General features: G+C 52.8%; 2 protein-coding genes across 4 annotated transcripts in view; one reads left to right on the forward strand and one right to left on the reverse strand.

Moving 5' to 3' along the window:
• Positions 1-705: 705 nt before the first annotated feature.
• The window catches only part of LOC137140971 (zinc finger protein 436-like), a 30,795-nt gene continuing 7,443 nt past the window's right edge, over positions 706-24,057 (reverse strand). Inside the window, exon 4 of the mRNA XM_067529730.1 lies at positions 706-2,318. Within this exon, the coding sequence (XP_067385831.1) occupies positions 1,714-2,318 (605 nt within the window). The 3' untranslated portion in view covers positions 706-1,713. The remainder of the gene's footprint in view (positions 2,319-24,057) is intronic.
• Positions 7,969-22,337, forward strand: LOC137140969 (zinc finger protein 16-like). Of its 3 annotated transcripts, none has more exons than XM_067529725.1 (4): positions 7,969-8,039; positions 15,568-15,695; positions 18,499-19,640; positions 21,388-22,337. In XM_067529725.1, the coding sequence occupies exons 1-4, from the start codon at positions 8,026-8,028 to the stop codon at positions 21,430-21,432; spliced, it is 1,329 nt and encodes a 442-aa protein (XP_067385826.1). In that variant the 5' UTR covers positions 7,969-8,025; the 3' UTR covers positions 21,433-22,337. The 3 variants fall into 3 exon arrangements, with proteins under 3 accessions (XP_067385826.1, XP_067385827.1, XP_067385828.1); XM_067529726.1 differs by having other exon boundaries at positions 18,502-19,640; XM_067529727.1 differs by lacking the exon at positions 7,969-8,039 and adding an exon at positions 13,744-13,866.

Raw genomic sequence — 24,057 nt, forward strand, 5'->3', positions numbered from 1 at the left:
TGAGCATCTAACCCGCTGGACAACTGCGCAGACCTGCCAGCCGATGGGTCCGCCTCAGTTTCTCTTGCCACTTCATTCCCAAACGAACCAGCCCCTGGAGCTGACCTGGAGAAGGATCAGCTGGTTTCTATTCCCCTTGGCAGAAGCGGCCTGTCTGTCAAAGAGCTGAAACTCTTGAGGGAGTTGGGGGCTGTTGCCCCCTGAGAACCAGGCCGCGAGGGCTTTACCCCAAACAGCAAGCCAGTGCGGCTGATTCCAAGTTACGGTGTGAGAAGGAAACTCCCCTCCTCCCCCCTGCCAATTCTGCCTCAGAACTCCATGTGTTGGAGCGGGAAGTGACTTGCAATTTGGGGTCAAGATCCTGGTATCTGAAAACCAGGGCTCCTTAAGGGGGTTTCCTGCTGGGCGCTAGTCACGTCTGAAAATCTCAGGCAAAGGGTGGTCATGCAGCATGGCCGAGGGCTGGGGCAGTGGGGGAAGGCAGCCAGCTGGCATGCCTTCAAGGGGAGGGGAAGGACCCTGCCCTGAAGGGAAATGGCAGCAAGTCTGCCTATCACGTGTGCACTGGGAGAAGACAGAACTGACTGCACTGGGCCAGCCGCCATTGCTACATGGAACTGCCAGTGCCTGGTGCATCCCCTGGGGCCTCCCTCCCAGCCCAGGGCCGTGCAGTGCGGCACGGGGGGCTATCTCCGTCCCAAGGGAACACAGCACAGGAGGGGGTTGGGTCTGAGCTTCTGTTCTGCTTCACTCTCTTACTTCTATTGCTGATTCCTTCGTTCACTCTCCCAGGGGGCCATGCCCTCAGAAGTGCAAGTCCTGGCCCATGCCCGCCCAGGGGGCATGTCCACTGGGCAGAAAGCTGCTAGCTGGGGGGGGAGACAAGAGTCTCCAAGGATCTTAGATGGGACAAAGAACCTTTGATTGGTTTCTGCGATTCCCCCAATCCATTATTGGTGTTAGCGTAACACGTGGGGGCCCCACTCCTAGAGCAGGACCTCCCCCCCCCCCCCCCGGCGCTAGGTGCTGAACAAACCCAAAACAAAGGTGCCCCTTCCCCTGAGCCACAAAGAATCCACACCCCCAAAACAGCAGAACTTTATTCTACACACCAGGCACCTTCTCATCCACAATCCATGTTTTAACGTCACCCCCCAGGAGAGGACGCCCTCCCCTGCACCTAGAGGCTGGCTTGTTGAGTGGGTGGTTGCCTTGTTGAGTATTATGGCTTCTACCTTAAATGTTTCCCCCCCCCCAGCCCCGTCCCCGTCCCCCCCTCTGTATGTACATCTATGATCTGTCCCCTATCAGTTTTCTGAGGTCTGCTTTCCAAGGCTGTGACCACGACGTTGGTGCCCATGGACGGCCACGTTCAACCCGCACCGCTATGGTGGATGGTCACGTGACTCGCACGGTATGCTCAGCGATACCGTGGAAGGTCACGTGACAGCTCCCGGGCATGCTCAGCGCTATCATGGATGGCACGGGCCAGGCACGGGCACATTCAACGTGTCGATTCGGTGGAGGGCCTGGGCCATGCTCGGCCCGCACCAATACCGTGGGCAGCCACGTTCAGCGATACCACGGAGGGCCACGCTTAGCCGGCCTCAGCGCCGCGGCCAGCCATGCGCCGGACCGGAGCGCACGACGGTGCCGGGACGGCCACGGCCCTGCTCGGCGTCCGTGGCCGCCGCAGAGGGCCCCCGGCCGCCGTCAGCGCACGAAAAGGGGCTTGTGGACCCTCTTGTGCCGGTTGAGCGTGGCGCTCTTGGCGAAGCTCTCCCCGCACTCCACGCAGATGTAGGGCTCGTGCCCGTGGGCCTCGGCCCGGTGGCGGTCCAGCTCGGCGCTCTCCCGGAAGGCCTGGCCGCACTCGGGGCAAGGCTGGCTCTGGCGGGCGGCGTGGAGGCGCTGGTGCTTGAGGAGGTTGGTGCTCTGGGTGAAGCCGCGGCCGCACTCGGCGCAGCGGTGGGGGCGGGCGCCCGAGTGGGTGCGCTGGTGCTTGATGAGGTTCTTGCTCTGCGTGAAGCTCTTCCCGCACTCCCCGCACTGGTAGGGCTTCTCGCCCGTGTGGATGCGCTGGTGCTGGATGAGGTTGGAGCTCCAGCTGAAGCTCTTCCCGCAGTGGCCGCAGCGGTAGGGCTTCTCGCCGGTGTGGGTGCGCCGGTGCTGCACCAGGTGCGAGTTCTGGCTGAAGCTCTTGCCGCACTCGGCGCAGGTGCTGGGCCGCTCGCCGGTGTGAGTCCGCTGGTGCCGCAGCAGCTTCGACCAGTGGCTGAAACTCTTGCCGCATTCGTTGCAGATGAAGGGGCGCGGCCGGCCGGCCGTGCCGCGGTGCCGCACCACCATCCCTCCCTCCTCCTCCTCCTCCTCTTCCCGCCCGCCAGCCAGCTCCGCCAACTCACCGCCGTAGCCGGGGGGCGGCCCCGCCGAGCTCTCCGGCCCTCGGGCTTTGGCGCTGCCGCCGTCGGCTCTCTGGGACGCCGCCTTCTTCTTGGGCTTCTTGGCCAGCGGGCTGTGCGGGACGACGGTCTGGATGATTTCGTGCTGCAGCTCCTCCTCGCTCTCGCTCACGATGCCGTCGTCGGCTGGAAGGCAAAAGGGCAGCCGGGCGCGGCTGAGGGGGCGGCACCAACGCCAGGGCTGAGAGCGGCAGAGCACCCCAAGGGGGTGGAGGTCCTGCTGCCATTACAGTTCACGGGAGCTGGGCGGCTGGATTCCCCAGGCAGCTTTGAAAGTCTCTCTCCTCCGTCCCCAGGGGAGGAGAGACAGTTCTCATTTCAAACCCCACCCACTGGGCAGATGCCCCCAGCTTCCCCCCCTCCCCGAGGAGCACTGCTGGGGCGACGAGTGACCCATGGACCTCACGAGAACTGGGTGATAGGGAAGCCTTTGGCTGGTGTGGGGGGGGAGAGGGTCAATTGTCAGCCCAGGCCCCACGTGACAAGGGAGCCTCCCGCTTTCCCCACCCACCCCGTCCCAGGACGCCACCTGGAACTGAATGGGCCAGGCTGATCCTTTCCACCCAAGTGGCTGTCACTGATCCTATCATCTCGTTCCTCTGGGAGAACAGCTGGCCCCGTGAGCGCAGGCCCCGGGGATCTGTATAGTCAAGGCACGAAGTGTCTGCCTGCCTGGGTCACGCAAGACTTCCTCGACCACCAGCCAGTACCAGATGGAGTCCACTGGAGCCAGCCTCTGCATGCACAGTATGGGAGGCAGCAGAGCCTCCTGGGGGCAGGGGCACGGCCAGCCTCAGGGGCGTGCGAGGATAGCGTCACTGATGATTGGGAGGCGCTCAGATACCACGCACAGATAAGTAGCACGCACAGTGCGAGGAGGGCTGGGCTAGGATAAATGAAACCAAGAGTCCCCTCCATCCCCTGGGTCTCCATCTCCCTCTGCCCACACTTGGCTGATGGGAGGCTCCTGGCCTGGCTTCGCTTCCTTACCTATGTAGACTCGTCTGACGATATCGGGGTCATCGGAGTCATGGAGCTCCACCACACACGGCTCGTCTTGTTCCATTGGGGGGGGCAAGGAGAGCTCAGGAGTCAGGCTAATGGGAGACAGAGGAGAACACGGTCCATTAACTACCTGCCCCGCGGCAGCATCACTCACTTCCCACGCCTGCAGCCTCCCACGGATTGAATCAGACGTGAGCTGGGGCTCAGAGATAAAGCCAGGAGGGACCGCTGTGATCTGACGCCGGCCCGAGAAACTCAGCTAGCGAGGCCTGCCCTGAGCCCAACAACCGGCAGTTGAGTTAGTGGGCAGCATTTAGAAGGACACGTGAGTCTTGATTTAAAGACGTCACCACATTCCTGGGGAAACTGACCCAGGGGCTCATTATTCCCCCTTGTTGAAAATCCGTAGCCTATTTCCAAATGGAACTTCGCCCACTTCGCCTTGCAGCCACCAGACTGCTGTGAATGGGAGGTGGGCGCTGAGCAGCTGAGGCCCTTTTGAAGACCCCATCAGGCGCCTAAGGACCCTGGAAAATCTGGCCTTAAGTGACTTTGCCCAAGGTCTGTGGTGGAGCAGGGAATTAAACCCCAGTCTCCAGAGTGCCAGGCTGCTGCCCTAACCACTGCACCATCCTTCCTCACTTGGAAGTGCCATGGCACAAATCCAGCTCTGCCAAGGGCTTCTCCGCCAATCTCCGAAGCCTGCAGCTGCGGAGGAAGAGCCGCGGGCACTGATGCCACACAGTTAATCCCACGGGCTGACGCTTCACAGAGCTGCTACTGTGGAAGTCTAGGAAACACCCGGCCCTTCGATAAGGAGCCAGGCAAGGTGCATCTCACATGGGCTGGTGAGACATGGACTAACTAGTCCCACCGTCGGCTGGCTCAGCTCCCCTTTAGGCACCATCGTTTTCAGAGCTCAGGAACGCTCTTGGAAAACCCAGCCTCCCTTGTGGGTGCTGAGCCCTCGAAAAGCCGGCCCAGTGTGTCTCCTTCCCATTCCTGTTCTAAGAAGCAGGCATTGCTAGCCACAGTGTAGGGCACCAGCGCCCAGGCAATCGAGGTGCCAGGGCTACGACTGCTCCCCAGAGCTGCCCAGGGGATTGAGACACCCCGCTTCCCATTTGTTTTAGCCCAGCTTGACACTGCCACGGTTCCTGTAACAGGCACATGCTGTAAAAGGCGCACTGGGACGTGTCTGCACAGTTACCTCCGCTCCGAGACGCGTGGGTCGGGGTTTCCTATGCAGGCAGCGCCTTGGCGATCCGAAGGCTGTTTTCCCAGCTTGCCCCTGCAGCTCTCTCTCTGCACCGTGTTGCTGTGGCTGGATGCACTTCAAAGACCTCATGGAGAAAGCAAAGCAAGTAAGAACTCTATCTATTACCTGGTCATCCGCATCATGGCATTTCAGATCCCCAAGACACCACCCTGGGGGAGGGGAGCGTTAGTCTCACTGCAACCGGGGCACAGGGGGATATATATATATATATATATATATATATACAGGGCTCTGATATATAGCTCAATGGGCTTTGCAGAGGAAATCACTGTCATTAGCCCCATTTTACAGATGGGGAAACCGAGGCACAGAAAGGCTGAGTGACTGGCCCAAAGTCAGACAGGAGATCTGTGGCAGAGCAAGGGACTGACCCCAGGTCTCTGGAGACACAGGCTAGCACGCTAGCCACCCTTCCTCTCCCAATCATCTCGATTGGGGTAAATCAGGAGGGACTGCACTAAAGTCTCTAGAGATATAGCAGCAGACAACTGGGGGAGAGAAGAATCCAGCCCAGAGTTTTCACTCCCTGCTACTAAGAACTGAAGCCAACATCTTCCACAAAGCAGCCCGTGATTTTGAGGGCCTCAATCTTTGGGAGTTCAGCTGGAGCCCCCCCACCTCTGTTCCACAGGGTCGGATAAGATTATGACACCAGGCTTTTTTAGTACGGTTAGATCAAGTCACTTCTCTTTGGAACACAGGACTGGAAGGGGCAGGCAGACAATCCTGTTCAGAAATGTATCAAGCTCCAGCTTTAAGCTAGTTAAGGTGTTTCTAATGACTCCTAATGGGAGGCTAGTCCAGAACCTCCCTCCTCTGATGGTTAGAAACCTTCTGGTGTCCAGCTAGAAGTTATTCCTAGCCACTTGCTCCCCATTTGTTCTTGTAAGGACACAAATCCTCTTTTAAAATGAAGATTCGACCTGGAAAAAAAAATCCCTCTAACATGTCGGGGTGGAGGGGGAACAAAATAATCCAAAACACAATCTATAGCTGCGGCTTCCAACGTCTCCAGACTCCTGTGCTCCTTTCAGGAGCCTGATCTGTCTTATGTACCCCCCAAATTTCACCTCACTTAAAAATGACTTGCTTACAAAATCCGACATAAAATACAAAAGGTTCACCACACACTAGTACTGCAAAATGGCTCACTTTCTCATTTTGACCAGGTAATTATAAAATAAATCCACGGGAATTTAAATACTGTACTTACATTTCAGTGTCCAGTATACAGAGCAGTATAAACCAGTCACTGTCTGTATGAAATTTTCGTTTGTACTGATTTCACTAGTGCATTTTTTGTAGCCTGTTGTAAAACTAGGCAAATATCGAGATGAGTTGATGTATCCCCTGGTATGTTTATCCCTGGTTGAGAACCACTGGTCTAGAGGGCAGGGACCACCCCATCTGTCTACACAGCCCCTGGCACGGTGGGCTCCTGATTTCTGACTAGGACTCCCAGGTTACAGTGCAATACCAATATCACGTTCTTAGAAGGGAAGTGGTTTCTGGGGGTGGATCTGTCCTTCAGGAAGTGGGGCCTGTTTTCAGAGGCTTTTTAAAAAAAAAAAAAAAAAGAAAATGTAAAAAGTCACAATTTTTGTTTCAAGCAGAGCTAACGTTTCAGCCTCCTGTTACTCCGGTTTGCCGGGCCCCGAGATCTCTCCTCCGCTTCCTTTTCTTTCTGAACTTAACACTTCATTTACCCTGGAGAGAAACACCCCCCACCCCCCATTTCCCTGGGCTCAGGGGCCTGCTCCTCTGTATGGTCAGGGAAGGCAGCTTACAGCTGGTCTGTGGCAGCTCTAAGTTACCCTCTCAGGCGGGGGGCACCTTGGTACAGAGCAATGTCACTGGGACAGGTCCGGGGGGTCCGGGGGGAGCCTGGTTTTCAGGGGCTGTCGGTCCAAGCTCTCCCCCCGCATGTCCGTGCTGCACCCAAGGGAACCATTTCTGCCCCCCCCGGAGCGATGAAAGCTGGTGAAGGGCACAAATGGGAGCGGGGGGGGGGACACAGCGAAAGGGGGGGATCATCCCCCGGCCGGGAGAGAGGCAGGAGCTGGCAGGTCCCAGCTGAGATTCGCCACCAGCTGCTCTCAAAGTGGGGGGGCAGGGCCCCGAGTCCCACGCGCTCGGGGGGGCAGGATGGGGAGATGCAGCCATGCATCGCGCCCCCCCCCCCCCGACACACGCAGGCTCCCGCTCCGAGCTGCCTGGATCGGGCCCCCCCTCCGTGCCCCCGCCTCTTTGGACCAGCCCCCCTCCCATCATCCCCCCTCCCGCTGCCCGGATCTGGGCCGCCCCCCCCCCCGCCCAAGCTGCCCGGATCGCTCCCCCGTGGGCAGCTCGGATCGAGTCCCCCCCCCGCTCGGATCGCTCCCCGCTGGCTGCCCGGATCGGGACCCCCATCGCTCACCCTCGGCCGGGGGCTCCGCGGGCCGGGATCCGGGGCTCGGGCGCAGGCAGCGGCGGGGCGGGCGGGGGCTGCCGGGAACAGGAAGGTCCCTGCACGGCCCGGCCACCTCCGCCCCCCGCGTTTCCTGGAGAGCTCTAGGAGCGGGCGGAGCCGCGGCTCTATGGTCGGGGGGGGGGGGCACTGGGCAGGAGGCTGGGTCCATATTTCGGGGGTTCCAAGGCGCAAATGGGCCTGGAGGGCCCAGACCCTCCCCCCTCAGTCCCCCCCCAACTCCCGCTGTCTGGCCCCAAACTCCCCCCGTCACCCCCCAACTCCCAGTCCCACCAACCACCCCCGACGCCCACTAGCGTCCCCCAACTCCCACCCACTGCCCCCCCGATTCCCAGCCCCCCCAACTCCTGCCAGCCATCCCCACAGCCCCCCAACTCCCACTGACCTGCCCCAAACTCCCAACCCCCCCATCAATTTCCCTGCCCCCCAACTCCTCCCAACCATCCCCCAACTTCCACTGACTGGCCCCAAACTGCCCCCAGTCACCCCCCAACTCCCAGTCCCACCAACCACCCCCTTACTCCCACGCCTGGCTCCCCCCCGCCCCACCCGCTTCCCCCAACCCACTGCCCCACCCACTCTCATGCCTCTCCCAACTCCCCTTGACTGCCCCCAAACTCCTCCTGCTGACTAGCTCCCCCCCTCCAACTCCCAGATTCCCCAGCTCCCACCCACTGCTCCCCGACTCTTGGCGCCCTTGAAAATCTCTAGCCTTAATTATGGCCCGTGGGCCTGGAGATACACGCACACTCCTCTCCACCCAGCACAGCCACACAGGAATTGCCAGACTGAATCAGACCAGCCAGTGCCAGATGCCTACAGGAAGGTATGCATGGGATAATCTGCCTGCCCCCAACTTTAGGTCTTCTCCTGGTCCCTAATTAAGCTCTGGGTTTAAAATCCTTTCCACAATTTTAATAATCAACTCTTGTTATTTGTAGCAATGTTCCAGAGCTTTTGGGGTTTTGCAATGTAGCTGTGTTGGTTAGGGGTGTGTTTTTTTTTCTCCACACCCCCACCGACCTAGCTATGCCAATAGAACTTTGTCATTAAGGCCTGGTCTGTGCTTAAAAGGTTTCAAAATGCTCAGATTCAATTTCTGCTCTTCAACAAGGATCCGTTTCCCCACACTGCTAAGCACACAGTGTGCTGAGCTCTTTGGAAAAACTGGGCTATTCCTTTTGGTGCTGAGGTCATCTGAAAACCTGACTTGTCCACGCACAAAAGTTGTACTGCTTTACCTTGGTATAGTTAAAGCGGTACAGCTGGCTTAGTGTGGATGCAGTTATCCCTGTTTATACAAGTACATCTACTCCCATATGGGATGGGAAATAAGTCATAAGATGGCTTTATACCTGTATAACTGCATTCACACGTGGGATTCTATCGGTTTAATTATACTGCTCAGATACTATAGTAATGGGAACCAGAGAAGTACCTTAAATAGACAGACATAGTTGTACTGGTACAAAAACTGTGGGCCGGGCTTATGTGTTTTCATGATAATCACCATTTTCCAGTTGCTTAGGCCTTTAAGCTGAAATCATCCAGGTCTGACCTCTCCCCAAAGGGTTAATTTTTTTAGGCCTGTTTAGCAAAGTCAGCTCAGCTGTTTGTGAAGGAGTTGGGAAGGGACGAGAAAGCACTTTTCCCACTAGGAAAAAAAAAAGTGATTTATTTTTCGAAGCATTTAGTACTTAGCATTTGGGGGCAACAATTGTAATTGTTTTCTGAGACAAACAACAGGAGACGATCCAGGATTTGTGGGCTTGATACAGAAATCACTGGCGAGGTTCTCTGCTTTGTATCATACAGGAGGTCAGACTGAATGATCATAACGGCCCCTTCTGGCCTTAAAATTTATTTGTCCAAGTCAGGCTTTTACCAAAGCCCCAGAGAAAACTATCTGCAGTAGCATTTAGTCACAGTTACAGTGTTGCTTTAATATTACCTGCAGCTCTCACTGTCTTGGCTTGGAGTCCAACGCTTAGCACTAAAGGCCTGCAACCTGACCCAAACGGATGTCAGGTTAAGGATGGGTCAAAAAAACCAACCCGACCCTCTTGGGTTCAGGTCAGGTTGTTTCTGATCACCTCCTTCTGCTGGTGGGGTTGGTCTGGCGGTGGCTGCATGCCATGCCCTTTGCCGGCCGCTGCCAGTTCGCTCTGTGAGTGCTACAGAGGGAGCGTGCCGACTACCGATGGACTGGCAATGGCCGCAGATGGATGGTGGGAGCTGGGCATGAGGAACGGGAAGCTCTGACTGGTCTAGCCCCAGGGAGGAGGCAGCAGCAGTGCTGATGTAGGTTTGGGTCAGTTCTGAAAATGATTTAATGTTCTCAGTTCGGGTCAGGCTTTAAAATTAGGCCCAAGTAAACCTCTACTCAGAGCTAGAGGGGGTTGGAAAAGGTTTTGGCAGGAAATTTTTAACACTTTTGGTTCTTTCTCCAAACTTTCCCACAATTTTTTTGGTCCAAAAAACTGAATATTTTGGGGAAGAAAATAAATCTTCAGTTTCTGGGTTTTCCTCCCCCCCCCCCCCCGGCCCATTTCTCTCCCTCACTCACAGTGAAGAACCAGAAATGTCTGACCAAAGTTCACTTCTTAGGGGTGAAAATTTTCATTTCAGTCATAAAAAGATTGTCGGGTTTTTTAAAAAGTTTTGATGGAAAAAAAAAATTCAGCCAGCTCAACACCGCTCTGGTGAATGATTCCCTTTGAAAGTCAAACTCATTTTCAAGACAGATCAGCACCAATTCTTAGGGCCAAATTTTCAGAAGAACCTAGCACACTGGTTACCATATACTCTGCCACAAGAACACTTAGCATGTTTCGTCAGTAGATTTCAAAAGCACTGTACAAAAGAGTTATCCCCATTTAGAGGTGGGGAAACTGAGGCACAGAGAAGTGAAGTGACTTGCCCAAGGTCGCTCAGCAGGCCAATGGCAGAGCCGAGAATATAACCTCGGTGTGTGTGCACGCACGCACACACACACACACACACCACTCAGGCCATCTTTATACATGGTAAAACAATTTTTAAATTTTTTAAAGTACCTGCCCCATATATTTTAAACCTTTTGCAGGTCACTTACAAGAAGATCTCAGCCAGAGCTTTGTGCTCACCTCCATTCAGCAGCCCAGGCACTGGAGATATAGATTCTATTCCCCTCCCTGCCACTGACCTTCTGTGTGACCTTGGGCAAGTTACCCTCCACCCCCCTGCCTCTGTTTCCCCTCTGTCTAGACTGCGGGCTCTTTGGGGCAGGAGCTGCCTCTCAGTGTGTGTCCATGGGGCGCCCACCCAGCCCTTCTCTCAGTTGGGCCCTCTAGGGGTTACCGCAACCCATTTAATAATCACTCTGAGTTTTATAAGACAAAGCAATTTCTTCCGCCTCCAGTAACTGATTGCAACGTTTGTAAGGCACAAAGGAGAACGAAGCTGTGGTGAATCATCCCCCAGGAGGGTGCGGTTGGGCAGAAGGGGGGAAGCCTGGTTGGTCCCAGGGGTGACATCAGCCACCCATTGATCTCAAATCCAGGGGGTCCCCCTGATTCCCATGCACTCAGCAGGCAGGTCGGAGAGCAGGGCTGTCTTCACTGCGGCCACAGACCTCCCAGCCACCTGCATCGTCCCCTCTCTCCCTCCCTCCCCAGCTATGCTTCAGGCTCCGGTTCCTCTTTTCTGGCTCCAATTCCCCCATTTCACTCGAATCGTAGCCATTCCTCGCCTCTGTTGTTGGCTTCTGCCCCTTCCCGCCCCTTCCCAACTCACCACTCCAGGCGGGGAGCAATTGATTTCAGGCTGTCTGAGACTCCACTGGAACTCGGGATCTAGGAATCAGGGGCTCCCAGCTCTGCAGTTAGGACAGGCTCAGACTACAGACAGCAGGATTAAATGGGAGGCTGGGAACAGGAAGGTCCTTCCTTTATGGTCCCCCCTGGCTGTGCTGCCTGGGATCTCTGAGAGCTCTCTGGTTAGATCCCTTAAGTCACTGGTGAGGGGCAGTTATTTACAGTGGGCTGAGCTGACATGGGGTTCTCCTGGGTGGTGCATGAAATCTCAGCCCTGCCGCTCTTCAAGAACAGCTTGCATCAGAGCTGGATAATGAAGCAACCCCAAGTATTAAAGCTCCTGCCTGTTTCCACTGTAACTCTCGATTCCGGTTGCTCAGAACTCGCACACACCTTGGACATTTTCCAGGGCAAATCTTGGCCCCAGGGTGAATTTCTTTGGGACGTCTTAGCGAAGGCGGCTCAGGGGTTTGTTAGTGGCGAGGGAGTGGTGGTAAAACATTTTTCCCATTGGGAAAAAACAAAACAATAACCCCTCACTCTGGATGTTTTTAAAAAACAGCTCCAGCTCTGAGCTCACGGTTTCCATGTGCAAATAAAATAATGCTTTAAACACTTTGCCCTGGAAATATATTACAGTGCAGGTGGTGGCAATCGGATAGTTAAGGCCCTGATCCTGCAAAGAACTTAGTCTATTTATATCCTATTTTATTATTATTTTTATCACCATAGTGTGTAAGAGTCCCAGTCACGGGCCAGGACCCCACTGCAGTAGGTGCTGCACATTATGTATTAGGTGTGTTATGGTTGTGCCTAGGAGGCAGGAACCAGGACGGCATTATGCTGGGCGATGTACATCATTTAGGTGATTTACGGTACTGCGTAGACAGCCCAGTCATGGACCAAGACTCCATTGTGCTAGGTGCTGTACATCATTCTTTAGGTGTATTATGGTAGTGGCTAGGACCCTCGGTCAGGGACCGGGTCCTGATTGTGCTAGGCACTGTACCAACACAGAACACAAAGATGGTCTCTGCCCCAATGAGCTTACAATCTAAGACAGGAGATGCCAGATGGGAGAGTACAAAGGGACAACATCGGTCAGGTCAGCATGCTAGGAAAACCGGAAGCCTGACCATAGCCAAGTTTAGTGCATTGACTCATTGTCATGGAGTTAAGCTCGTGCATACATGCTTGCAAGACCAGTTTCTGACTCAGGTATTTCTATAGCATCTGGGCGACTGCACAATCTGTAATGTAATTATCTTTCCAACCCCTCTGGATAGTAACGGCAGGGCTCTTATTGCTGTTTTACAGATGGGAAGGGAGGCATAGACAGGCTAAGGGACTTACTCAAGGTCACACAGGGAGTCTGTGGCAGAGCAGGGAAGTGAATGCAGGGCTTTCCAGTCCTGAGCTACCATCCTTCCTTTCAGGCTTGAGGTAGAGGTTTATATTTAGCAGAAGTGTTAAACACAGTGCTGGGGAGGGGGGCACACAGTTTGCAAAGAGCCACAGACCCAGCCAATTTTTTATTCTTTTTAATCAAACCAAGTCACCGAGGGGCACACTTTAAGGATTGTCTGACCAATGAGCTGCTCGCAGGTTCTGCTAGAGCACCCCACCCGCTTTTCAGACCAATAAAGGCAGGATAACCCTTTGTTTTGTGAAATCTGCACTGCCAGCTCCATGTGTTCAAAAATCATAGTTCAGGCCTGAAAAATCATGAGATTTAAAACAATAATAATAATTTGCCTGTTGTTTTTTTTTTGCCACCTGGATTAGGAGCCTTTTGGCGTCATGTTTTCAAGCTTTTCTCTGCATCCCTTCAGGGCTAGAAATGTACCTTTTAAAATAAACAAAAGCTGAGCGTCTCCCATAATAACATGGCTCCAGGAGCTTTAAGAAAAACACCGTCATGAAGCCTGCAACAAAATTGCAGGGGTTGATAATGCTGTAAAAATCCCATCAAAATGCCAATAAAGGAAACACTGTGGGGGAAAATGTAACAATATTTGGCTTTTTCACACTGGTTTCATGAAAAATGTGCTGCCAGAAGGAGAATAATAAGAGTTCCCAAATCACTGCTTATACTTAGAAAGTGTTTGCTAATATCTAACCGAAATCTGCCTTGTTTCACGTGAACTCCTGATTTCCAGGCTTTGGAGGTTTCAAGCTGGCAAAGGGCAGCAGGTGACGGGGTTAGGTTACTGGCACAATCCCAACTATTAGATGACGCCCCTGCAAAATTTGGGGGTGAGTGTCCCTGTGTCCTGAGGAAGAGCTGAGGCTGGATTTTTATGGGGTGACTCAGATCACTTCTTCCTTCCCTGATCCTTCCTCCCCCCAGTCAGACTCTTCTCTGTCTCATGGGTAACAAACACCCATGGGGGGTCATTCAGCTCTGGCTCCTGGCTGAATTTCTGCAGCAACGAGAGCTGAATCTCCTCACCCCACGGGATCCAGATTATTTCATAGTTTAAGGCCAGAAGGGACCACATCCAGTCTGACCATTACATTTCACCCAGTCTCCCCCCCCCATACACCCACCCCACCTGCTCTACAGGTTCGGTGCAGCCCACTGCATGGGGTGGTCAGTTTCACCCTGCAAGTGTTTCCACCCTATTAAAAGACTAAAACCATAGAGGTCTCAAATCCTCCAGCTCCTGGTGGGGACGAGGAAATACAGCGAGTGGGGAGGATTTAATAAAGCAAGGACCTTCCTGTTGCCTGAATCCTGGTGTCTGAGCTCTGCGGCCAGGCAGGCAGGCAGCTCCTAGTGCCTGGATCCCCCAGCTCAGTGGGGACACCCCTGTGCTGGGGGAGCTGAAGAGTCTCAAGCATCCCCCAGCAGGAGGGGTGAGTGGGGGCGGAGGCCGCGATCCGGCCCAGGGAGAAGCAGCCCCAGGGGAGGGGAAAAGCAAAGGACAAAGGGGAGAATTGTTGCCTGGAAGGAGCAGCCAGAAAGACGGGATTAGGAGCCTGGATGGCTGCAGGGGAAAGGGAGAGGAGGAGATCCAGCTGTCTGAAGAAGAGACAACACCGGGGGCAGTGCACGGTTCAGCCCTGTAGTCCCCTCTGCCGGGCCTAGTCTTTCCGTGCCTCAGTTTCCCATCAGCAAGGCAGGGATGGTAACATTGCACCTCACACTGGGTGTCGTGGGATCGATGCGGCGGTGTTGGATGGGAACCCTTTTGAGATGGTTCCGCGGAAGGAGCTGCAGAAATGCACAGTATCATGGTGAAAAAGGATCTGGGCAGAAACTACTGTGTATTACAATAGTGCCTGGAGATCAGGGTCCTGTTGCAGCATAGACCCAGACGGGGAGACACTCCTGGCCCCCAAAAGATCACATCCTAAGCAGACAAGACAGGCAAAAGGGTGGGAGGGGAAACTGAGGCACAGAGAGGGAAAGTGACTTGCCTAAGGTCACATACAGAAGGTCAGTGGCAGGTCTGGGAGTAGAACTCAGGACTCCTGGGACCCACCCACTAGACCACGCTGCCTAACAAAAATGCAAAAAGCAAACCTGGCGAACGTGTCTTATAACAACTTCTCGCCTTGCTTATTATCAGGATCTGACCACATGATCTTGTGCGTCATATGACTGAACTGCAGTCACTCAAGCTAAAGAGTTAACTCTGCCCATTGTTATTAATAGCAAGTATCTATCCTCTATGGACCAGTCACAATGCCAACTACCTAACACACTTTACAGGTGTGTTACACTGTGATTATGGCTGCCTGCACCCCTGGAACAAGTGTTCATGGACCGACTGCTCCTTATGGAAAGATACTCTGCTGCAGGCGTGCTCAACCCCAGAAGGGATGCAATCAGAACTAGAACAGCTTTGAGGAGGAGAGTCATGACCACCCTCTATGGCTTGATGGAGGGTGGTGGTAAGGTAGGGTCACAGTATAGCAAAGGCTGAGATCCAGTCACTAGATCTCAATGACAAAGGGGGAAGGTGGCTGACTGGCTGAGTTTCCGTAGAATTGATTATTTCAATGTGGTGAGGTTTTAATTTAATTGTTTGTATGATATAATTAATTACATGAGGGCCCCTAGAGCCTTCTACTAGAGCTGGGTGAATTTTTCAGCCAATTTTTGGTGAAAAATGCAGAATTGGCAACCCCAAAAGTTTTCACAAATTTGTGTCGACTTCACCAAACTGTTTCGGTTTAAAAAAAAAACCAAAAAAAATTTAAAAAATCAAAATGTTTCCTTTTGATATTTAAAAAAAAATGTTTCAGTGTATCACTTTTCTTGAATTTTATTCACAAAACAATCAAAAACATTAAAAAGTGCTTGAAAGAGAAACATTTAATTCAACCTGCAGTGATTGTATTTTGAAGTTTTGAATTTGTCAAAAAAATTGTTCGACCAAAACTGATTTTTTGTTGCTGATTTTTTGGAATTGCCAGAAAACTGAAAAATCCATGTTGTCAGCCTGCTCTGCCTTCGCTAGGTGTCTTTGTTATTTTAAATCTAAATACATAAAGAAGCCACTGCTCTGCAGTTATTTAACAAATCACAGCAGCTTCTGTTTTCTCCTGCAGGCTTTCTCTTCGCAGGTTGTCTGTTTCTAGCCCCGACACCATCTCTTGCATGGAGTTCAGCGAAGAACCCTGTGTCTCAATTCTCCGGGACCCCAGCGAATGGCTGAACTCAAGAGGTGACTGCAAAGGTAATGAATAATCCGAGCTAGAGGGGGGGAAAGTATTTAGATTGTTTCTGGAGGATCCCAAGTGGCGATTCAGCTTGATCTATGGTTCATTTGCTTTTCTGGAGTTCTTGTGTGTGTGAGGTTTCATTCAGAGGAAGCAAATTCCGGAGCCTGTAGCTTCTTGGTTTAACCAAAAAACAAGATTAGTTCTGTGGCACAAGAAACTTATTTTCATGTGTTGTACGGGAAGTCAGACTAAAATCAGGGGCGCTCAACCTTTCCAGACTACTGTACCCCTTTCAGGAGTCTGATTTGTCTTATTGTACTCCCAAGTTTCACCTCACTTAAAATCTACTTGCTTACAAAATCAGACATAAAAATACAAAAGAATCAGAGCACACTAGTGCTGAAGAATTGTTTGCTTTCTCATTTTTACCATATAATTATAAAATAAATCAATTGGAATATAAATATTGTACTTACATTTCAGTGCATGATATATAGAGCCGTATAAACCAGTCACTGTCTGTATGAAATTTGTGTTTGTATTGACTTTGCTAGTGCTTTTTATGTAGCCTGTTGTAAAACTAGCCAAATATCTAGATGAGTTGATGTACCCGCTGGAAGACCTCTGTGTACCCCCAGGGGTACGTGTATCCCTGGTCGAGAACCACTGGACTAGATCATCACAATGAGCCCTTCTGGCCTTGGAATCTATGAATCTTCGTGGACATTATTAATAAAGGCTACATCGTCCACTCAGGGAACAGAAATGATATCATGTGACTTGGGTGACCAGTTGCACAGGAGTAGAATTCAGCCTGGGGCAGGGGGCCAACACTGGCTCTATGGCTACTTAATTGCCCCTTCAACCCTAGTATTCAATGGGTCTTGAGTGAGCCTCTGCATTGCAGTGAACTTCACCCACTGTGAATAGTGAATGCATGTCTGAGTGTTTGTTTCAAGTTCACAAGTAACCAGTGATTTGAAGGCTAAAAAAATGCTTTGGATGCATATGCAAGGGAGTCGGCAGGGAGGTAATTTTACCTCTGTAGACAGCATTGGTGTGACTGGTTCTGGAACACTGCATCCAGTTCTGGTGTCCACATTTTAAACAGACATTGAAGAATTGGAGAGGGTGCAGAAGAGAGTCACAAAGATGATTTGGGGGCTGAATAAAATGCCTTACTGTGAGAGGCTGAAGGAGCTAGATCTGCTTATCTTAATAAACAGAAGATCCAGACATGACTTGATTACGGTAAACCAAGTGCCAGGCCAGGGAGAAAACACTGCATAACTAAAGGTCTCTTTAATCTAGTGGAGAAAGGCAGAACAAAAGCCAATCTCTGGAAGTTAAAACCAGTCACATTCAAATTAAAAACATAATGCACACATTTTTAACAATGAGGATGATTAATTTAACCATTGGAACAAACTCCCAAGGGAAGTGATGAATTCTCCAGACCTTGAAATCTTCAGATCCAGAGTGGATTCCTTTCTGGAAGATGCTTTTGTCGAAGACAAGTGACGGGGGAGTAACTCGCTGAATTTCACAGGTGGTCAGACCAGGTGATCTAACGATCTCTTCTGGCCTAAAAGTCTATGACTCTGTGACCAGAAGCTAAAATTTGTGCATACAAACGCTTAGTCAGATTGTTGTAAACAACGAGCAAATGTGTCATCACTAAGATCAGTCTGTGGATATCTGCTTGCCTGCACTATGCAGACCCGACCCAAACGACCACATCTCAGACAACCTGGCGCCCTCCCGAAAGGCCTACTCTAGCCTGCTGTTTGTGGCCCAGTGTGGGACTGTCCACCTTGTGCGTCGTGGTGAGCTGCCGCAGCCTGCCGACACAGCTTGCCGAGCCGTCACTTTGGTCCGCACGCTCCTGACAACCGGAGCCTGCAACCTGGAGAAGTCGCCACTGGAAGAACGTCTCTCGCGCCTGTTTCAGGAACCGGGCCGCGCTTCCGTGAGACGTTGGAGTCCAGCGGTATTTTCTGACCCCTGAAGGCATCTGAGGGAGCTAACGATGGAGCAGGAGGAGGATACAGACATGGAAGACTCAAACTAGCTGATGTGGCTCCTGACTCTTGGGATAGCCGCTGATGCCCCCTACATAGACTGGTGGGATCACATCGCCACGAGGACCTGCCACTGGGCCCAGAACTTTCGCAAGAAGAAAGTTACATTTCTGGAGCTTTGTGACCAGCTGGCTCCAGCGTCACAGCACCTGGAGCGCGGCGCCCATGTCGGTCCAGAAGCAGGTTGGTAGAACCGCCCGGAAGCCGGCCGCCCCAGACTGCTCTAGATCCGGTGCCCACCAGCTGGGTGTTGGAAAGTCACCTGTGGGTAAAGTGGTGGCGGAGGTTTCTGAAGCGAGCAGGCTGGGCTTTACCCAGTGATCGTGGGCATAAACCATATTCCTGAAGTAATTGCTGGTGATGGGAGAATGGGCTTTCCTGAGTGTGCCAAAGCCATTGATGGGATTCAGGTATCCATAGTTTGCTCTCCTCAGGGAGCAAATGAGTCTATAAACCGCACAGGGTACTACTCAGTTATAATGCAAGCCCTTGTGGACCACAGACTGCTAACATGGACTGCACTGGGAAGGTTCGTGATGCCGGGGGCTGTGAGGATAAATGCATTAAAGCATGTGAGGTGCTCAGATACTGGGGTGATGGGGACCACAGTAAATACCTTAGGTAGGACGGGGTGGGAGAATGATCCTGGGTTCATCAGGGGGGGGGGGGGGGGTGGTAGCGTCAGGGAACTTTAAAGAGCAATGTCGCCTTAGCTGGATTTTCCTTTTCATTCCAGCAGACGACCAGATCCTGAGCAAAACTGAAGAGGAGACGATGCAGCAGGAGGGTGCTGGGAAAGTGGAGCCGCAAGGGGCGTCGGCAGAGCGAACCGGAGGGGATGTCTCGCAGCAGTGCCAGCCTGGAGCAGGGGGAGGCTCTGTGGAGCAAGGTCGCCTCGCCTCCACCACCCTACTGGGGGCCGGGCGATCCAGAGGGGACGTGTCGCCGCAGGTAGCCTGCAGGGCAGAGGGAAACCGCACAGAGCGGGATCTCCTAGACCCCCCCACCCCACCGGCCTCCCAGCCTCCCGGCGCGTGCGCCGACTGCGGGAAAACCTTCCGCCTGAGCTCGAACCTCCTGCGCCACCGGCGCGCCCACCTGGGGCAGAAGCCCTACTGGTGCGTTGAGTGCGGCAAAGCCTTCGCCCAGAGCCAACACCTCCTGGCCCACCAGCGCGTCCACACGGGCGAGCGCCCCTTCCTCTGCACCCAGTGCGGGAAGAGCTTCTCCCAGAGCCAGCACCTGCGCACCCACCGGCAGACCCACGCGGGCCAGCGGCCCCACCAGTGCCCCGAGTGCGGGCGGCGGTTCAGCCAGACCTCCAACCTCCGCAAGCACCGCCGGGCCCACTCGGGCCACAAGCCTTTCCAGTGCGCCCAGTGCGGCAAGGGCTTCGGGGAGAGCGCCACCCTCATCCGCCACCAGCGCGTCCACACCGGCGAGCGGCCCTACCCCTGCCCGGCCTGCGGCAAGTCCTTCAGCCAGAGCTCCAACCTCCTCAAGCACCAGCGCGTCCACACCGGCGAGCGGCCCTACCGCTGCGAGCAGTGCGGCCGGGCCTTCGGCAAGAGCTCCGCCGCCATCCTGCACCAGCGGGTCCACACCGGCGAGCGGCCCTACCCCTGCCCCCAGTGCGGCAAGCGCTTCAGCCAGCGGCCCCACCTGGCCGCCCACCGCCGGGTCCACACCGGCGAGAAGCCCTTCGCCTGCCCCCAGTGCGGCCGCCTCTTCAGCCAGAGCGCCACGCTGAGCCGGCACCGCCGTAAGCACCGGCCGGAGGACGAGCCGGCCGGGGAGGCACCTCGGCCGGGAGGAGGAGACGGGGGGACGGCGGAGGAGGCCCTGCAAGGGGAATGCGGAGCTGGGGAGCACCCATACGTAAGCAGCGGAGGCGGGGGAGAGGAAGGGGGCGGGGAGGGGCAACAGCTGCAGTGGTTTTTGAGCCTTGATCTGGGGTAAATGTGTGGACAGCGCCCCGGTGAGGTTGGGGGGACAGAGAAGCTCTGGCATAGGGGCAGGTTAAGGGGGGGGACACAGAGACCCTGGTGCGTAGCATAAGGGGGGAAACGGGGAGCACACAGAGCTCCTGGCATGGGGGAGTATGGGAGGCACACAGAATCCCTGGCATGAGGAGGGGGAAATGGAGAGCACACAGAGCCCCTGGCATGGGCAAGGATGTGAAGGGGGTGTTGCAGGGAGTTCCTGAAATACAGCTAATGGAGCAGCCAATATGGGACTTGATTAACAAAGAGGGTCATATAATTCATGCCAATCGACACGGGTTTCTGGAACGTAGACCCTGTCAAGCGAACTTGCTTTGGTTTTTTGAGGAAATTACAAGTGTGAGGGCCTGAGAGAACAGTGTTGACATAACATACGTAGGCCTCTGTAAGACGTTTGACTTGGCACCGCATGACTTTTGATTAACAGCCTAGAATGATATAAAATTAACACGGCATCCATTGAATGGATTAAAAACTGGGTAACTGATCGGTCTGCACATGGAGCTGTAAAAGGGGAATCAGCAGCAGCAAGTGGGTGTATTTCCACTGGGGTCCCACAGGGATCAGTTCTTGGCCCTACACTATTGAACATTTTTACCAGTGCCCTGCAGGAAAACATAAAAGCATCACTGATAAAGTTTGCAGATGACACAAATTGGGGGAGTGATAAATAACGAAGGGGATAGGTTACTGATACAGAGCGAGCTAGATCGCTTGGTAAACTGGATGCAAGCGAACAGTGTGCATAGTAATATGGCTACAGGTAAAGGTATACATCTGTGAACAAGTAATGTCAGCCGTACTTACAGGATGGGGGACTCTAGCTAGGGAAGCAGTGAGTCTGAAAAGGCTTTGGGGATCATGGTGGATAATGAGCTCCGAGTGCGATGCTGTGACCAAAAAGGCTCATTCAATCCTTGGATGTATAAATGGAGGAATCTTGAGTAGGAATAGAGAAGTTGGTTTACCACTGTGCGTTGCACGGGTGTGACCACTGCTGGAATACTGTGTCCAGTTCTCCTGTCCACAGGTCAAGCCGCATGTTGATAAATTGGAGAGGTTCAAAGCTGAGCCATGAGAATGCTTAAAGGTTTAGCAAAACATGCCTTATAGTGAAGACTCAAGGAGCTCAGTCTAGTTATCTTAACAAAGAGGTTGGTTACGGTTTGGAAATATCTACATAGGGAACAAAATTGGATAAGAGTGGGCTCTTCAATCTAGCAGACAACGGTATAACAAGATCCAAGGTCTGGAAGTCAAAGCTAGACAAATTCAGACCAGAAATAAGGCACAGTTTTTTTCTGACAGTGAGGGTAACCAACCACTGGTGCAATTTACCAGCATGGGAAATTTCAGCTCAAATACATTGTAAGCAACTGAAAACAGGGTCTTAAAACGGGAAGCGTCAGGCAACTCTATATATAACTTAACTAGCGGGGGCGCTACTGATGCTGCTTATAATAAATATGTGAATGAAGAATACGCACCAGCTGTTAAAATCATGCCAAGCAAACAGGCAGGTCTTGTGGAAAATGACTTATTCCAGATTGTCACCAATTATACCTGCCAGGCTGATTTTTTAAACAGCTCAATAAACATTAATATCGTCTGTCTCTCTGCAGGCGTGTGACATACCTTGGCCCGCGGAAACAGCGTCACAAATTTGAAGGCCATGCACTATTCCAAAGCTCCAGGGATCATACCTCCGACTGGCTGGTGTTGTTGTTGTTATTTATATCACAGTAGGCTCCAGAACATGCTGGGCATTGTACAGATTTTTTCCCCACTTCTCTTGTGTCATTTCTTGACTTACTTCCTAGCCTCAGGGATTGTTTTCTTCTTTGGAAGAGAAGTGAGAGTGGTGGAGCTAAAGACCTTCCAGGGGTAGTGCTACTGGATGGGGGGGAAATGACCCTAGGACTTTTGGATCTTGAAGTATGGGCCTGTACTGTCTCACCTACCTTGAAGACAATGGCATGCTGCCCTGAGTGAGTGCAGGTTAAATTAGCTTCTCTTCTAATGATTGATTTACAGCAGCAGGCCCCATGGACTTAAACAGAAAGACTGTGCTTGAGTCAATATTCCTGGCACTTCTTTTTTTAATCAACTAAAAGGATGGAGCGGTTAGTACGCCCAACACCTCCGCGAGCTGCTGCCTGGAGAGACAGCCGAGAGGACGAGGAGAGGAGTAGAAAGCAAAGGAACCAGAGCCAGTGACAAAGTTCGCCCAGTTTGTCTCATCTCTTGCACCCGTCGCTCTGCAGCATGGCAGTGCATGGGCTGAACAAAGTAGTCATGTGGCAGCGTGACACCCCTGGTTGGGTCATCCTCAGGGCTGTGCCCCAGGCGTTCTGACGCTAAATGGGCCAGCCTCCGCTGCCTGCACAAAGCTGGCTACGCCCAGTAGGCTTGCTGATGTGGCACTGCTGTTAGCGGGGGACGCAGCCGCACCCGTCTGCCAGGGTGGGCTGTGAGGGGGATCACCGACTTCGTTTCATTTTGGCCTCAAAATCAGCTGTGACCCAGAATGCCACCCAGATCTTAAGCTAATAAAACACATCCAATTATCACCCACCAGACCCAGTTTCTTTTATTGACGCGCCCGGTTTCAAAAAAATCCCAGGGTCTGGAGTGGGGCGAACGTTTGAAATTTCTAATCAAATACAAATTTTCTAGCGCCACCGGGCGGCTGCCACTGGCTCACGCCGCCTTTTGAACGCACTGATCCTCAAATTCTCAACAGCATTTTTTGGAAAATCTCATCCTAAGAGAGCTCAGGGTTGCCTAGACTCACACTAGTTGTTGTTTTCCTTAAAGCCCCAGCTCCAGGAGGCATGGGATGGCGTGGGAATCTCAGTTTCCATTTAAAAAGTAAGTTTCTGGCCTTGCTGGTTGTGGAGAAAAGCTGGAAAGCACGACCCTGTACGCCCAGCTGGCAAATTAAAAACACACCTACAGTTTGTTATTGGTTTTTACATCTCATGATTTTTAAGCCAATCTGATGCTCGTGGGGGCGGCTCATCATTTATAAACACTTGGGGTGGCCGCACTGGATTTTAAGGCAAAGACGAGAATGAAACCAGACCCCATGAATTTTTAATTAAAAAACAGTAGCCACTAGTTTATTCAACTGAAATCCTACAAGTTATTCAACATCTACCAACAGCTGTTTGTCTGCACTTTTATCCCAGCTTCCAGGGCAAGACTCGGGCACCGGATGGGGCAGTGGCTGTTACTGATCCGCAAGCCAACTGCTCTGCTCACAACAGCAGCAAGGACCCAGCTGCTGGCAGGAAGCAATGGAGACCGCTGCTCCTCTTTTTCCAGCCCTGGCTGGCCGATTACTCTTGAAGACCCATTGATGCAAGTAACCTACCGTTCATTTAAAAAAAAAAAGGACACCAAGACGCTGCAGAAGTGACTAGCATATAAATGTGACTACGCTTGTCCTAGTTTTGTCTAATTAAGGAACAGGCTGGCTTCTGCTGCTCTGTCTCCTGCTAAGGACTCCCTGACTCCACGAGAGTCCCTTGAAGTATGGAGTGGGGTGGGGGCTGGCTGCATATATGTAAGCTGACATGTGGATGCTCTTAATTCAGTTTTGCCTTCAGCCTGGTTAGTGGGAAACAGGAATTCTGGGATTCGGGAGGAAGGATCATGGGAGTTTGACCCCAGGTCCCACAATTGCATTAATCACGGGCAGGCATCCCACGACCATTGCAAAAATTTCCAGAATGCCCAGCAGCAGCGTGGCAGCCCAGGCTACTCGCCAACACGCTTATATCGGGACAGGGTGGACGCAATGCAGCTCAAAGCAGTGCAGGTAAGCAAGGCCTGAATCCGCTTAAACCAAATCCAAGTCTGGTTTAAAACCAAAAAAGAGAGCATCCAGGGAGCCTTTTGCACAGGTTTAAACCCACACCTTCAATTAACCAGGTGCATGTGTGTGTAGAAGTGCCCAGGGACCACTCCATGTAAGCCAGGTGGCAGGACTGGACCCTTATTTCCTTACCTATTGTCATGATATTTTATTGTCCTAAACGACTGTCCTTCCTCCTCCACTGTTGGAGATGGTTTGCCAGCTCTCTTTCGCCCCTCTCCGCAGCTGGGACTTCTTTTCCTCTCTTGATGGCGTTACAGCCTCCTCGTTTCTTTTTCCTCAACTAATCTCCCTGCACCCCAGCCCAGCTGCCTCCACCCTAGCAGGTGGACACTTCAAATATGGCAACTACAGTTGAAGAATCAGCCAGAACTCCCTTAGGATGATCTACCCCAGTTTGGTACCCCAGTTT

Source organism: Emydura macquarii, unplaced genomic scaffold (assembly GCF_026122565.2).
Source record: "Emydura macquarii macquarii isolate MOO-44397 ecotype Brisbane River unplaced genomic scaffold, CSIRO-AGI_Emac_v2 contig_2994, whole genome shotgun sequence".
Classification (NCBI taxonomy): domain Eukaryota; kingdom Metazoa; phylum Chordata; order Testudines; family Chelidae; genus Emydura; species Emydura macquarii.